This window comes from Bos grunniens, chromosome 13, assembly GCF_055505025.1.
Source record: "Bos grunniens cultivar Pamir isolate PY7600 chromosome 13, Bosgru_T2T1.0, whole genome shotgun sequence".
Taxonomy (NCBI): Eukaryota; Metazoa; Chordata; class Mammalia; order Artiodactyla; family Bovidae; genus Bos; species Bos grunniens.
The window spans coordinates 81902682-81915018 of NC_141177.1; the positions used below are offsets into that span (position 1 = coordinate 81902682).

General features: G+C 40.8%; 1 protein-coding gene across 38 annotated transcripts in view; it reads right to left on the minus strand.

Annotated features, from left to right (window-relative positions):
- PLCB4 (phospholipase C beta 4) overlaps positions 1 to 12337 on the minus strand; it is a 483574-nt gene that overhangs the window by 34389 nt on the left and 436848 nt on the right. For all 38 annotated transcript variants that reach the window (XM_086335129.1, XM_086335117.1, XM_086335149.1 and 35 more), the window contains 4 exons: positions 10010 to 10098; positions 9117 to 9267; positions 3478 to 3527; positions 3275 to 3340 (listed from right to left, as the gene is read on the minus strand). In XM_086335129.1, the coding sequence (XP_086191255.1) occupies positions 3275 to 3340; positions 3478 to 3527; positions 9117 to 9267; positions 10010 to 10098 (356 nt within the window). The remainder of the gene's footprint in view (positions 1 to 3274; positions 3341 to 3477; positions 3528 to 9116; positions 9268 to 10009; positions 10099 to 12337) is intronic.

The following is a 12337-nucleotide window of genomic DNA, read 5'->3' on the forward strand; positions in this document are numbered from 1 at the left end:
GCAGAGTGGAAAGGACTCAGTAGAGGTCTTGCTAAATCATCCAGCTCCCCACATCTGCCAAGTGACAGCAGACAGAAGTGAACTTAGGTGAGACCTGAAGAATGATCCAGCTGAACCCAGGCCAAACCGCTGACCCACAAAATTATGAGCCAAAAAAATGGTTGCTTTCAAATTCACTACATATGGGGATAGTTTGTTACCCAGCAAAAGCTAATTGATACAAGGTAATATATTAATATAATTAAAGTACTCTTTTATATAATTGCTATAAAATACCTAAGAAAAAAAGCTTAAATAAACCTCGATATGTATTAGCTAGTTTTACCATTTGATAAGTACTGACAGAAAGAAAAATTAGTGTTAGGATCAAATGGATATCAGGCACTAAGTGTGTCCTGTGGTAACAGATTCAACCCCATCCACCCACCTCCTTCACCAGTTTTTCCTTTTTCACTTTTAAGACAAATGTGTTAGCTGAGTAGACCTCAGTACATATTAGGCAAGTAAATATTCCTATATAGCCTTAATCTTAAAAGTTGGCTCAGATGAGATAGTGGGAAGTATTAAGGAACTACTATAGACTCAAAAATTACAGAAAGTTTGTAGAGAGGAAGGTTTAACTATTTGAAAATAATTATTTGCAAAGGCTTTGGGAGAGTTAAAATAGATGAAAAGCACTTCAGTTATAACTAGCATAAACCAGTTGTATTGCTCTTGGCAAGGAACTCACTTCTCTGAATTACTTGAATGCTTGAAATGTGAATGGAATGATTCGGGTTTCAGGGACATTGTAAGGATTTAAGAATGTATATAAAATATGTAACAAAAAAGTGGCATTAAATAAACCTCAGTCTTATTAGTAATAATAGTTTTATATGAAAGATTATAGAATTGTGAGTTTGGTAATTATACTGGCAAAGCAGGCTGAATAGAAAAAAGGGTCCCCTGTGTATTTAATCTGGGAGAAGGAATTCATTCATATGTTTATAATCATACATTTGTGACTTAAACTTCTGAAGTACATGAAGATATGGAAAACAAGCCATGAAATGCATTTACCTGCTGAGAATGCTTCCAAAAACCATTCTGAAAAGCAACAGGCAAGCACTGTGCAATATGGCTCTATTATGTGACCTAAGGAATTTTGAAGGCTTCCTCCAAAAAATGTACACTAAGGGTGTTAAGAAAGTCCACACAGATTTAGATGGTAGGATTCAGGGAGATTTAAAATCTCTTTAAGTTTTGGTTCTATTATAATGTGGGGCTCCAAGAAACTCAAGGTTGTTTCTGCAAATGAAGGCAACTTAGATTCTTTCAAATCTTGGATTTCTATTTCAAGTCCTAAAAGATGATGCTGTTAAAGTGCTGCACTCAATATGCCAGCAAGTATGGCAAACTCAGCAGTGGCCACAGGACTGGAAAAGGTCAGTTTTCATTCAGATTCCAAAGAAAGGCAATGCCAAAGAATGCTCAAACTATCGCACAATTGTACTCATCTCACACGCTAGTAAAGTAATGCCCAAAATTCTCCAAGTTAGGCTTCAACAGTATGTGAACTGAGAACCTCCAGATGTTCAAGGTGGATTTGGAAAAGGCAGAGGAAACAGAGATCAAATTGACAACATCCATAGGATCATAGGGAAAGCAAGAGAATTACAGAAAAACATCTACTTCTGTTTCATTGACTACACTAAAGTCTTTGACTATGTGGATCACAACAAACTGTGGAAAATTCTTCAAGAGATGAGCATACCAGACCACTTTACCTGCCTCCTGAGAAACCTGTATGCAGGTCAAGAAGCAACAGTTAGAACTGGACATGGAACAACGGGCTGGTTCCAAATTGGGAAAGGAGTATGTCAAGGCTGTATATTGTCACCCTGCTTATTTAACTTATATGCAGAGTACATCACATGAAATGCCAGGGTGGATGAAGTACAAGCTAGAATCATGATCGCAGGGAGAAATATCAATAATCTCAGATATGCAAATGATACCACCCTTATGGCAGAAAGTGAAGAGGAACTAAAGAGCCTCTTGATGGAAGTGAAAGAGGAGAGTGAAAAAGCTGACTTAAAACTCAACATTCAAAAAACTAGGATCAGGGCATCTGGTTCCATCATTTCATGGCAAATAGATGGGGAAACAATAGAAACAGTGACAGACTTTATTTTCTTAGGTTCCAAAATCACTGCAGATGGTGACTGCAGCCATGAAATTAAAAGACACTTGCTCCTTGGAAGAAAAGCTATGACAAACCTAGACAGCATATTAAAAAGCATTACTCTGCTGACAAAGGTCTGTATAGTCAAAGCTATGGTTTTGCTAGTAGTCATGTATGGATAGGAGAGTTGAACCATAAAGAAGGCTGAGTGCTGAAGAAGTGATGCTTTTGAACTGTGGTATTGGAGAAGACTCTTGAGAGTGCCTTGGACTGTAAAGATATCAAACCAGTCAATCCTAAAGGAAATCAGTCCTGAATATTCACTGGAAGGACTGATGCTGAAGCTGAAGCTCCAATAACTTTGGCCACCTGATGTGAAGAGCTGAATCATTAGAAAAAAACCTGATGCTGTGAAAGGTTGAAGGCAGGAGGAGAAGGGGATGACAGAGGATGAAATGGTTGGATGGCATCACCAACTCGATGGACATGAGTTTGAGTGAGCTCCAGGAGATGGTGAAGGACAGGGAAGCCTGGTGTGCTGCAGTGCATGGGGTCATGATTACTGTCCAAAGACCTCTTCCTATAAGTAGGAACAACAATATTTCAGAAGTAGGCCACCAAGCAGAGTTTACATAATGGGGGAAAATGAGAAGAGCTCTCTCCGGGTCCCCTGGCTGAGAAGTTTGGAGCTGACCAGCATCTCTCCTGATGCACTATGTGTGGCAAACTGTTTGCTAGAGACTCAGAGAATTTTTGTACCCAGAAACTAACACTATGAGTTGGTTTTCAATAGTCAGGTGATAGATATTACTCAACAATTTTGTCATATTATTCAACAATTTTGAAAAGGGTGAAGCTTTGTTATGCTTTTGAAACAACCATTAGAAAAGCAGATTACAAATCAGTGATAAACAATACCAAATGGAGTATCTTTTAAAATTTCATGTCTAACCAGTTAAAATGAAGGTCCTGCTGCCCAGTTGGCTGGCATCAGTTTCCAAGCAGTGGTTTCGGCTGAGAGGTTTTCATCAGAGAGCTTAAAGGAGAAAACACACAAACCAGCCTACAGAGCTGCACACACATGCTGCTCGCACACACAAAGCACGGTACCTTTGCATGTTTCTTCTTTAAAGAACTGAGCTCTTTCTGTTGTTTCTTTAAATGCTTCAAGTAAGCCTGTGGAAAAAACAAACGGGATCCCATATAAGCTTTGTGTAGTACTACCACAATGATTAAAGCTAATGAGAAACAAAAATACATCCATTTCACCAACAGAACAAAAGAGTGCTGGCGAAATGACGAGGCAATTTTACCTTCATCTGCTTTAAATCTTCTATCCTCACTTGAGGGATCAGTTCAATACCTGAAACAAAGTTACTGTTTATATTAAACACAAAGTTACTGTGTAATTAGAAGAAATGATCATATCAATTAGAATAAATGATCATATCAAATTCAGTTTTGAAATCGCATCTAGACATTGAAGCAGCTTTATACATGCTATGGCTATAAACATCTTAGTTTTCTATTACAGGACAATTAACTAGACACTTACCTGAAACCTTTCTGGTCTGAGATCAGGTCCCCTACAAGCAAAGACTGAGAAGAGGGTTTATGTGCATATGATTTATCGCGGGAGGGCTCTCAGGAGAAACTCCTAGTGGGTGAGAGAAGCACTATAGGGTCGAGGAAGAAACCTGGGGGTCTTCCTGGCTGAAATCCAGCCTTGGTCTGATCCTGCAAGTTGTTAGCATAAATAGCCTTCCAGTGTTATTCTACCTTGAGGTAAGGAGACAGAGCTTGTGTAACCCCAGATCACTCAGTTAGGGTGTCAGAAGTTTTACAAAACCTTCTAGGCATTTCCAGACAAGAGAACTCCCATGGTCTGAGGGCAACACTAGGGAGAAAAGTGCAGCTGTGATTGGCAGTCAGCCAGTGTCCCTCACCACTGAAGGACAGGCACCAGTCCCATAAAGGAGATCTGACCAGGCACAGCAGCATCTATTATAGTCGCTTTCCCCTTTGCATTTGAAGATGCACCCTATCAATCCCTAACTACCAACACCGTTGCCAGCTTAACATTTTTTTTCAGCCCCTTTCCACTACTGAATTGAATTCTAGCATTTAAGTGATATGCTACTAAGCCCAGGAATGCCTTTAACATATAGAAAATAATGAAATCAGATCATTGTAGAACAGGATGCTGTCATGAGCACCTAGAGTAATACACTAAGTCATCCTGTTGTTGGAGTGATGCTAAGCTAGATGCTGTCATGGCAACCGCAGTTGTAGGCGAATCCCAAAACACATTCTGTTTGACTGCAGATTTTCATCTTAGGTAAACAAGATGAATGTGCATTCTATAGATTTCCATTAGAATCCCAAAGGCTAAGTATGAGATACTCGAGAAAGACAGGTATCAAATTCTAGGGTCTTGTTTTTCAGTTGCACTCATTTTAAGAAGACGTGTACATCCAGGGTGAGGGTGGTAAGAACAATAGAGAGTCACGGCAGAGAGAAAGCAGTCTTCTGATCTCTAACACTTTGTGGTAGGGATGTCAAGGGATCATGGGGCTATTCTCTGATCTCTGAGGTCTGACATCACAAGCTAATTCCTGGCTTTACTGCAGGCCAGGGAGGTCTATCCTGGCATTGCAAAGAGCTCCCTATCTTTGGGTCTCTGTTCTCTCTTCTATAAAATGAACACACAGAACTGGGAGGCATGCAAGGTGCTCTAGAGATATAACAAAAACTAAGAGTCTGACCTAGTCTGGTGAGACTGTTTTTCGGTCTTGGTTCAATGAAATCTTGACCAACAGGACCCTATGAAACCATAAGGGCTTCCCAGGTGGTTCAGTGTAAAGAATCCACCTGCCAATGCAGGAGACATGGGTTTGATCCCTGGGTTTGGAAGATCCCCTGGAGGGGGAAATGGCAACCCAGTCCAGTATTCTTGCCTGGAAAATCTCATGGACACAGGAGCCTGGCAGGCTACATTCCATGGGGTTGCAAAAGAGTTGGAGACGACTTAGTGACTAAACAACAAGAACATGAAAACACAAACCTCCCTCAACCCTGGTTTTGCTTTTTTTTTTTTTTTATTTTAGAGAAAGACACATTGTAAAAATGTTAGTTTCTACAAATGGTTTAGGAAGTTAGGGAAGAAACCACACTCTACAGAACAGGAACTGGTACACGCCTGGCTCCATCTATATACCCAGAGCAGCTTGTCTAGTAGGACTTCCAGTGAGAGTGGATATGTTCCATCTGTGAACTGTCCAGGGCACCTGAGAAACTCCAGTTTTTAGTTTTAAGCCTGAAGAGCCACATGTGGCCCGTGGCTTCTATATCAGACAGTGTAGGTCTCCAGGTTTCCCTGCTGTGAAAGTAGGGGTGCAACTGTAAAGTCTGGGCCCCAAAGATTTTGAATAGTTGAAGTTTCGGTACATACGGTTTTTGTTTTTATCAACACAGCTCATTAAAAATGACTTCTTTTCTCTCAAACTGTAATTTGGAGATCAACTAGTTGAGTTTTCTCTATTGCTTAATCTTAAAGAAGAACACCAAGCAGCATTGGTGCAGTTACTACTATTGGGCTGTGTGTCTAATAGAACCCCGAAGAGCTTCAGAGCCCGTCATGCTCACAGACATTCACGGCAGATGCTGCGGGTGCCACCTGACGCTTCCTTCCTGCCATAGGACTTGTCTTCAATTCTCCTTCTTCGTGGCCCAGACAGAACACCTTTCTTCCTCCCTCATGCAGCAGGACCACTCCCTTTCTCTTGATTCAGCTCTTCCTCAGAGCCTGTTTCACTGTACTCTCTGGCATTTTCCCTCTCCTTCTCTTCACTGGCTCCTACCAACATGCAAGCGTTCTCCACATTTTATATATTATATAAAATGTATATAAAATTTTATATCTCCAATTATCAATTTTTCTAACCTGGTTTCCACTCTCATCACCCAAGCATCCCTGATTCAACAGTAATTATGCAGTCTTAACTTCTCTGGACTGTCTACACTACCTTCCCAAACTCATTCTTCTTAAAAATCTTTCTTTTTTTGTTTGTTTCCATTCCTGCTATCTTTCTAAGCAGCTCACATCCTCTCTCTCTCCCTTCTCCCGTCTCCCTCCTCCTGACCTCCCACAGTTTTGCTGTTTCCTGCTTCTGCCCAGATGCACCCCCAACAGCTTGAATGTGATGATGTACAGGACAAGACTCATCTTACCCAAAACTGTTCCTCCTCTTGAGTTCTCTGCTTCGCCCATTGGTACCATCTCTTTCTGTGACCTGTGCTTGAAGTCTCTGAGTTACCTTCTTCCCACTAAAACTGACACCCAAGTCACCGACTGATTTCCATGCTTCCTCTCCCTCTGAGCACGTCCAGCCTCATCCAGGCTCTCCTTGCTGTTAGCCTGGCTTGTTCATTCACCAGCCATTTACTTCCTAAGAGAAGAGACTCTAGATCTTCACTAGGCATGGTTCCAGGGACATACTGGATGACAGAGGTATGGTCTTGCTGCAATAACTCCTTTCTCTGGTTATTATCATGTTATATAAATATCATGTGAGTAAATATATAATATAAATACAATGTGCTAAGTGTTAAATTAGAGGCATAAATACCCTAATTCTTCACTGGCCCTTATCACTTATTCCCTCTTTAAAGACTATTCCCACCAAGACTGTACTAACTGTCTTACAAACCCTCGGGCGTCATTCTCCATCCCTGGGTGGTCCTAGGCCATCTCCAAATCAGACTGGCTCTGCCCCCTTTCTTGCCCCGGCTGCTTCCTGTGTGGCCTTGGTCTCTGCCTGGGCTCTTCCACCTTCTCTCCCTGCTCATGTCAGACCTGCGTTTCAAGGCCCAGCTCAGTTAGGATCCTATCGTTGAGTCTCCTCTGACCCCCTTCCTCCCATTTCTGAGCAGTCAGCCCTCATGAGCACCACCTGGCCACAGTGTGGAACCCTGTCTCATTGTGAGGTTCCTGAAGGTGTGAAGGCATTTCTCGTAGAACCGACCACTGTGCCTTAGAGGAGGCTCCCAAGTCTCCTGAACAACAGGCCAAAATGAGTCAGTGTGTAGATCCTCTTACTCAGGGTGTTGGTCAAGGGGAGCAGGGAAAAGGAGAGCTTCTTCCAGTGGCTCATTCCTGTGTAATCTTATTTGGACTAGAAGTGAAACAGTTCTGAACACAATCATGGTCCCTTCTAGAACTAGGATCACTTCTGTGTTTTGTGTTGAAAAAATCTGCACAACATGTTGAGTTGTGAGTTAGGCTTTATTTGGGGACAAAATGAGGACTGCAGCGCAGGAGACAGCATTTCAGAGAGCTCTGAAAAACTGCTCTGAGTAGGTGAAGGGAGGAGCTAGGGGGTTTGCAACAAAGGGCAGGTAGTCTGAATGACAAAAGATGACTGCTATTTAAAGAAACCAGGTATGTCGAGTTAACAAATTCAGCACTTCTCTAGGTATGGGAAGATGCAAGAGTCTGGGCTTACTGAAATCTTTCCCTTGATCTGCACCTCTGCTATCTGGGGCCAGTGTCCTGTGTTTCCACATCCCGAGTTTCCTCGGGGCTGCAGTCTGATGGCTGCTGGATGGCAGGTATTCTTTCCTTCCTGAGTTCCCTCAGGGCTCACCAGCTCCCAATCAGTGGAGGCTACAACTGCTGATGGCTGTGACTTCCTTTGTTTACTGATATGGTAGGGAATATTCCATTTCTCATCTGTAAGCTGGTCACACTGCTTTTTCAGGCCACTAATGTCTTTCTGTGTCGGTGAGCATGACACAAGAACTTTAACTAAACAAAAACTCTCCCATTTTCCACTGCCTGTCTCTGTCTGAGAGGCTGATGTTAAGAAAGATAGTGCTGGATGGAAAGCCCATATCCTGCATCATTACCTTGTTCCATGTTCTTTCCAGGGAGGAACAGACATACAGCTGCAGAGTACAATTTGAGCTGCTTTTGTGCCCTCTCATTTCCAAATTTGTTTCACAAAGCGCAATGCACATTGAGTTTCCTGCTAAATTACCATGCTGCTTCGGTTAAGGAAAGCCTGTCATTTCTTACCTTAAACTGCAGCACTGTGTGTACTTACGTACACAGACAACTTGACTTTCTTACACCAAAGATGCTGAATTCACATATAAATGGGAGATATTTATATTGAGTAGAAAACCATTAGGAAAAAGAGAAATTCTTAAAGTAACAAAACTGAGTTTAGTAAATGATTCATGGTCAAGGAGCATATTTAAAATATTTAATTATCATATGGAATGGGGACCATCCAATCAGAATGGATGCCCGAACAATAAGAATGGAAATCAACTTTAAATAATCAATACAGTTATTCCCCTCAGTGCAGTTCCATATTGGCACATGGGACATGTAATTCTTTGTAATGCCACCTCTTATGCTCTTCCACTACATCTACAGGTATCCACAGAGAATTGGCCTTCAGACGCCCATTTGATAATTTTACAAATAAAGAATCATGGATGCTGAATATCTACCCATGGGGCAAAATTAGCAAACAGGGGATCTAGGAATGTCAGGAACAATTGTTATTCTGCTGGTTCATGAACTTACTGCCCACGCTTATGGTGGTACCTGCAGGACAGAGGGAATGACTTTGCTGAGCTCACTCTGTAAATGCCTTTTTTTTTTTCCTCACAAAAAGAGTACCAAATTTCAACATTTCTAGGTCTACTGGTGAAGGGGACCACCAGTCCCCTTCAACTATGGTGAAGGGGATCTAGCAGATGAAACACTGCTTTTCTGTTAACCACTCAGAGAAACTGAGAAATTTGTTCAACCCACAGAAAATCTGCTGCTCTTGAGTTTTATGGAGCCATGAAAACTGGCTAAAGTAAGAGTTCTAAATATCTGCATCAAAGTTTCGAAAACTGCTGGAACAGATAAGCAGCCCAGACAACTCTCTCTTACCTTTCTTGGCCTCCAGGCCAGCCCCCAGGGCAGCTGTGGTGGTTGGCCTGAGCTCTGAGCTGCTCTGAGGGGTCACATTCGCTTTGGCTGTGTTGGCTTTCCCTTTCTTGTCATTCTTTGAAGTGTCACTGGGCACATCGGCAATGTCACTCTGGAACAGAAATGCTTATACTGACCCAAATGAATGCCACCTAGAAGTCAGATGTCTTGTACCTTCTCCCTTCTACTGAACCCAGTCTGTACCATCAACTGCTCCTCTGTATTCTAGCCTTTACTCCCTAAATTAGATCTTTGCTTCAGGAGTAAACATATGGTTTCCTCAGATCTGACCCAAAAGAGGAAGCCAAGGAAAGCAGGTGCAGCTCCTTTGTAATAAGCAGGCTATACCTTCTTTTTTTTTCAAGCTACTGCAGAGATTTGTTTCCATTCTAAACTGAGGAGTAAGGGGAACTTTAAAAACAAGGAGTGAAACACTGCAATGTTACAGTGGCATTGAAGGCTGGATATAAGACTAGTAAAAAGTAAACAATAGTAAATGCCAATTTTATTTCCGCACTGATTAAGGTGAACTGGCATTTCAGTGTCTCACAAAAGCATCCTATATTTAAATGTTCCTAAAAGCATTATGGGTGTTTCCATTTCATTTCTAATGGGGCCAGGGTCCCCAGATGTGAGTGAAGCCATAGTAATGAAGTGGGTCACATTTTATTAAATATGCTACATCCTCATAGACTTTTGAAACGGTTTTGTTGAGATGAAAGTTCAGTTTCAAAAACCACTTTTGAACTTGTTCTATTAACTTGCGACTTTTGTAATCAGTCAGACGACTTCCCCCCACTCAGCTGTTTTTCCTTGGCCATTGCTACCTGTCTTAACTCACTGTTGCTACTTACAGTTTCAATGCCCATAGCTCTCATTTGATCCGCTCTCTTTTCCGTAATGGAAAGAAATTTCTTTGGATCTGATAAAGCATCCACAATATCTGCAGGGAAAAAAGTCACCGAGCTGTGAATTCTCTGTTTTACTGAAACACCTAAGAAAATTCAGCTAATAAGCCACTCATCACCTCCAACTCCCATAATGCCTTCCATTATGTACCTCTTCCTAGGGCGTAAAACAAGGCTAGAAAAACACAGTCAGTTGCTGAAAGCAAAAATAAAATAAGGAAGGGCAAGAATAAAAGGCCAGACGAGTTTCTTAATTTCCCTCTAATTTTCTCCCAAATAAAGCAGACAGGGAGACAGGCAAGCTAAGTGAATGGCTTTGGGGTCTGATGCTGACCTTGTGGACTTTGAATAAGGTGACTAATGCTCCCAGACTCAGTTTCTTTGTATGCAAATTAGGACTGAGAGCACTCACCCTGCTCACAGTGCAGGAGCGGCACTGTGAATGTGCAGGGAATAAGTACCTGGAGCACAGTAGAGGCCACCAGCAGAGTCTTATAAGACATAGAAGCTAATGCATCTTTAAAGCCCATTTTAATTCCATGTAGATAAAAAGAAATATCTCTCCAGTGTTTTTTCTGCTATAACTTGCACTCAAAAGTTTCATCTTTTATGTAACTTCATTGGAAGAGTTCCAAGTGTTTTCAAACAGACTCTCATGTAATTTTGCATAATTTGTCAGTACTATAGGAGGAATCATTATTTTTATAACCTTAAAACAGTACAACACCCACAACTTTTAAAAGTTGTACATTAAAAAATTTTCCCCTAGCAGAATCACCTTCCTAATTACATTCATATGATTTAAAAATTTTTTCTTACATTTTTTTCTCTTTTAAAATGGAGAATAGTATACACACAGGTTAAACATTCAAATGTATAAAACAAAAAGTAAACATCTTTTCTCCCACCCATTCCACATCCAGCAGGTAACTAACTGCTATCCATCTCTTACATCTTTCTGTCTTTTAAAAGACCTCAAATGGGTTCATAGTAGTTTTTTTTTTTTTTTTCCTGGAAATGCTATTTTTAAAATTTTAAAGTGTTAATGAGTTCACATCAACATTTCTGCTTCATTTCAGCTCCTTCACTGCCTGACGTGGGGGCAGGGGCTGCTTCAGCTGCTCTGCCCTTGTTTTGTCTGCGTTGTGTGTTCTGTGTTCAGCACAAAAGTATGTGCTGAATCAAACTTGAAACTTCACGTTATCCTTATTTTTCTTCAAAGAACTTTTTACTCTTTAAAAATTTTTATTTATTTTTAATTGAAGGGTAATTGCTTTACGGGTTCATAGTTTTTTAGACCTGTTTTTTTGTTTAATTTCACATATCTTAAAAACACTTCCATATCAGCAATACAGGTCTCCTACATTATTTTTAAGGGCTACCTAAATATTCCATATGTTGATTGGCCATAACTTGCCTAACTAGCTTCTTCTTGATGGACCACTCCATTACTTCCAGTTCACTGACGTTATAAACGGTACTCCAGGGAATGTCTGTGAACATGTCATAGTATATTTTTGCCTATGCTCTTAGGATAAGTTTCTGGAAGTCAGAATGATACATAAAGGTATTTGTCCTTTTGGGAGTCCTTGCCAAATTGCTCTTCATGGAATTTTTTTCTCCTGTCAGGGGTGGATAAGAAGGTTTGATTCTAGTTATTACTCATAGTCCCTGAGAAATCTTTGACTTATAATGGGGAATATAAACAAATTAGCCCTTAAAGCTTGCTCAGGAAAAATCACAGAAGTTTTTGGAAGTTAATGTTCTAGGAATGTATTTATCTATGTTGGTGGTACTAGTGGTAAAGAATTTGCCTGCCAGTGTAGGAGACACTAGAGATGTGGGTTCAATCCCTGGGTTGGGAAGATACCCTGAAGAAGGAAATGGCAATCCAATTCAATATTCTTGCCTGGAAAATTCCAAGGACAGAGGAGACTGGCAGTCTACAGTCCAAGGGGTTGCAGAGTCAGACATGACTGAACACAGAGGACAAGAACTCTTTTATTATGGAAATTTTCCAACGTGTGTAAAAATAGAGAGACAAATAAAATAACTCCCCATATATTGATGATGAAGTCCCAACAATTATGAACAGTTTACCATACTTCCTTTCTCTAAAATTCCCTTTTTTCTTTCTCTTTTTTCTCTGCTGAAATATTTTAAGGTAAATTCCAGACATCATAATGTTTCACTCCTAATTATTTCTGTATCTCTAAATAAGAAGGGAGATTTTTTCAGGGCCAACCTTACCAGTATGAACAAAATTTGCACTAA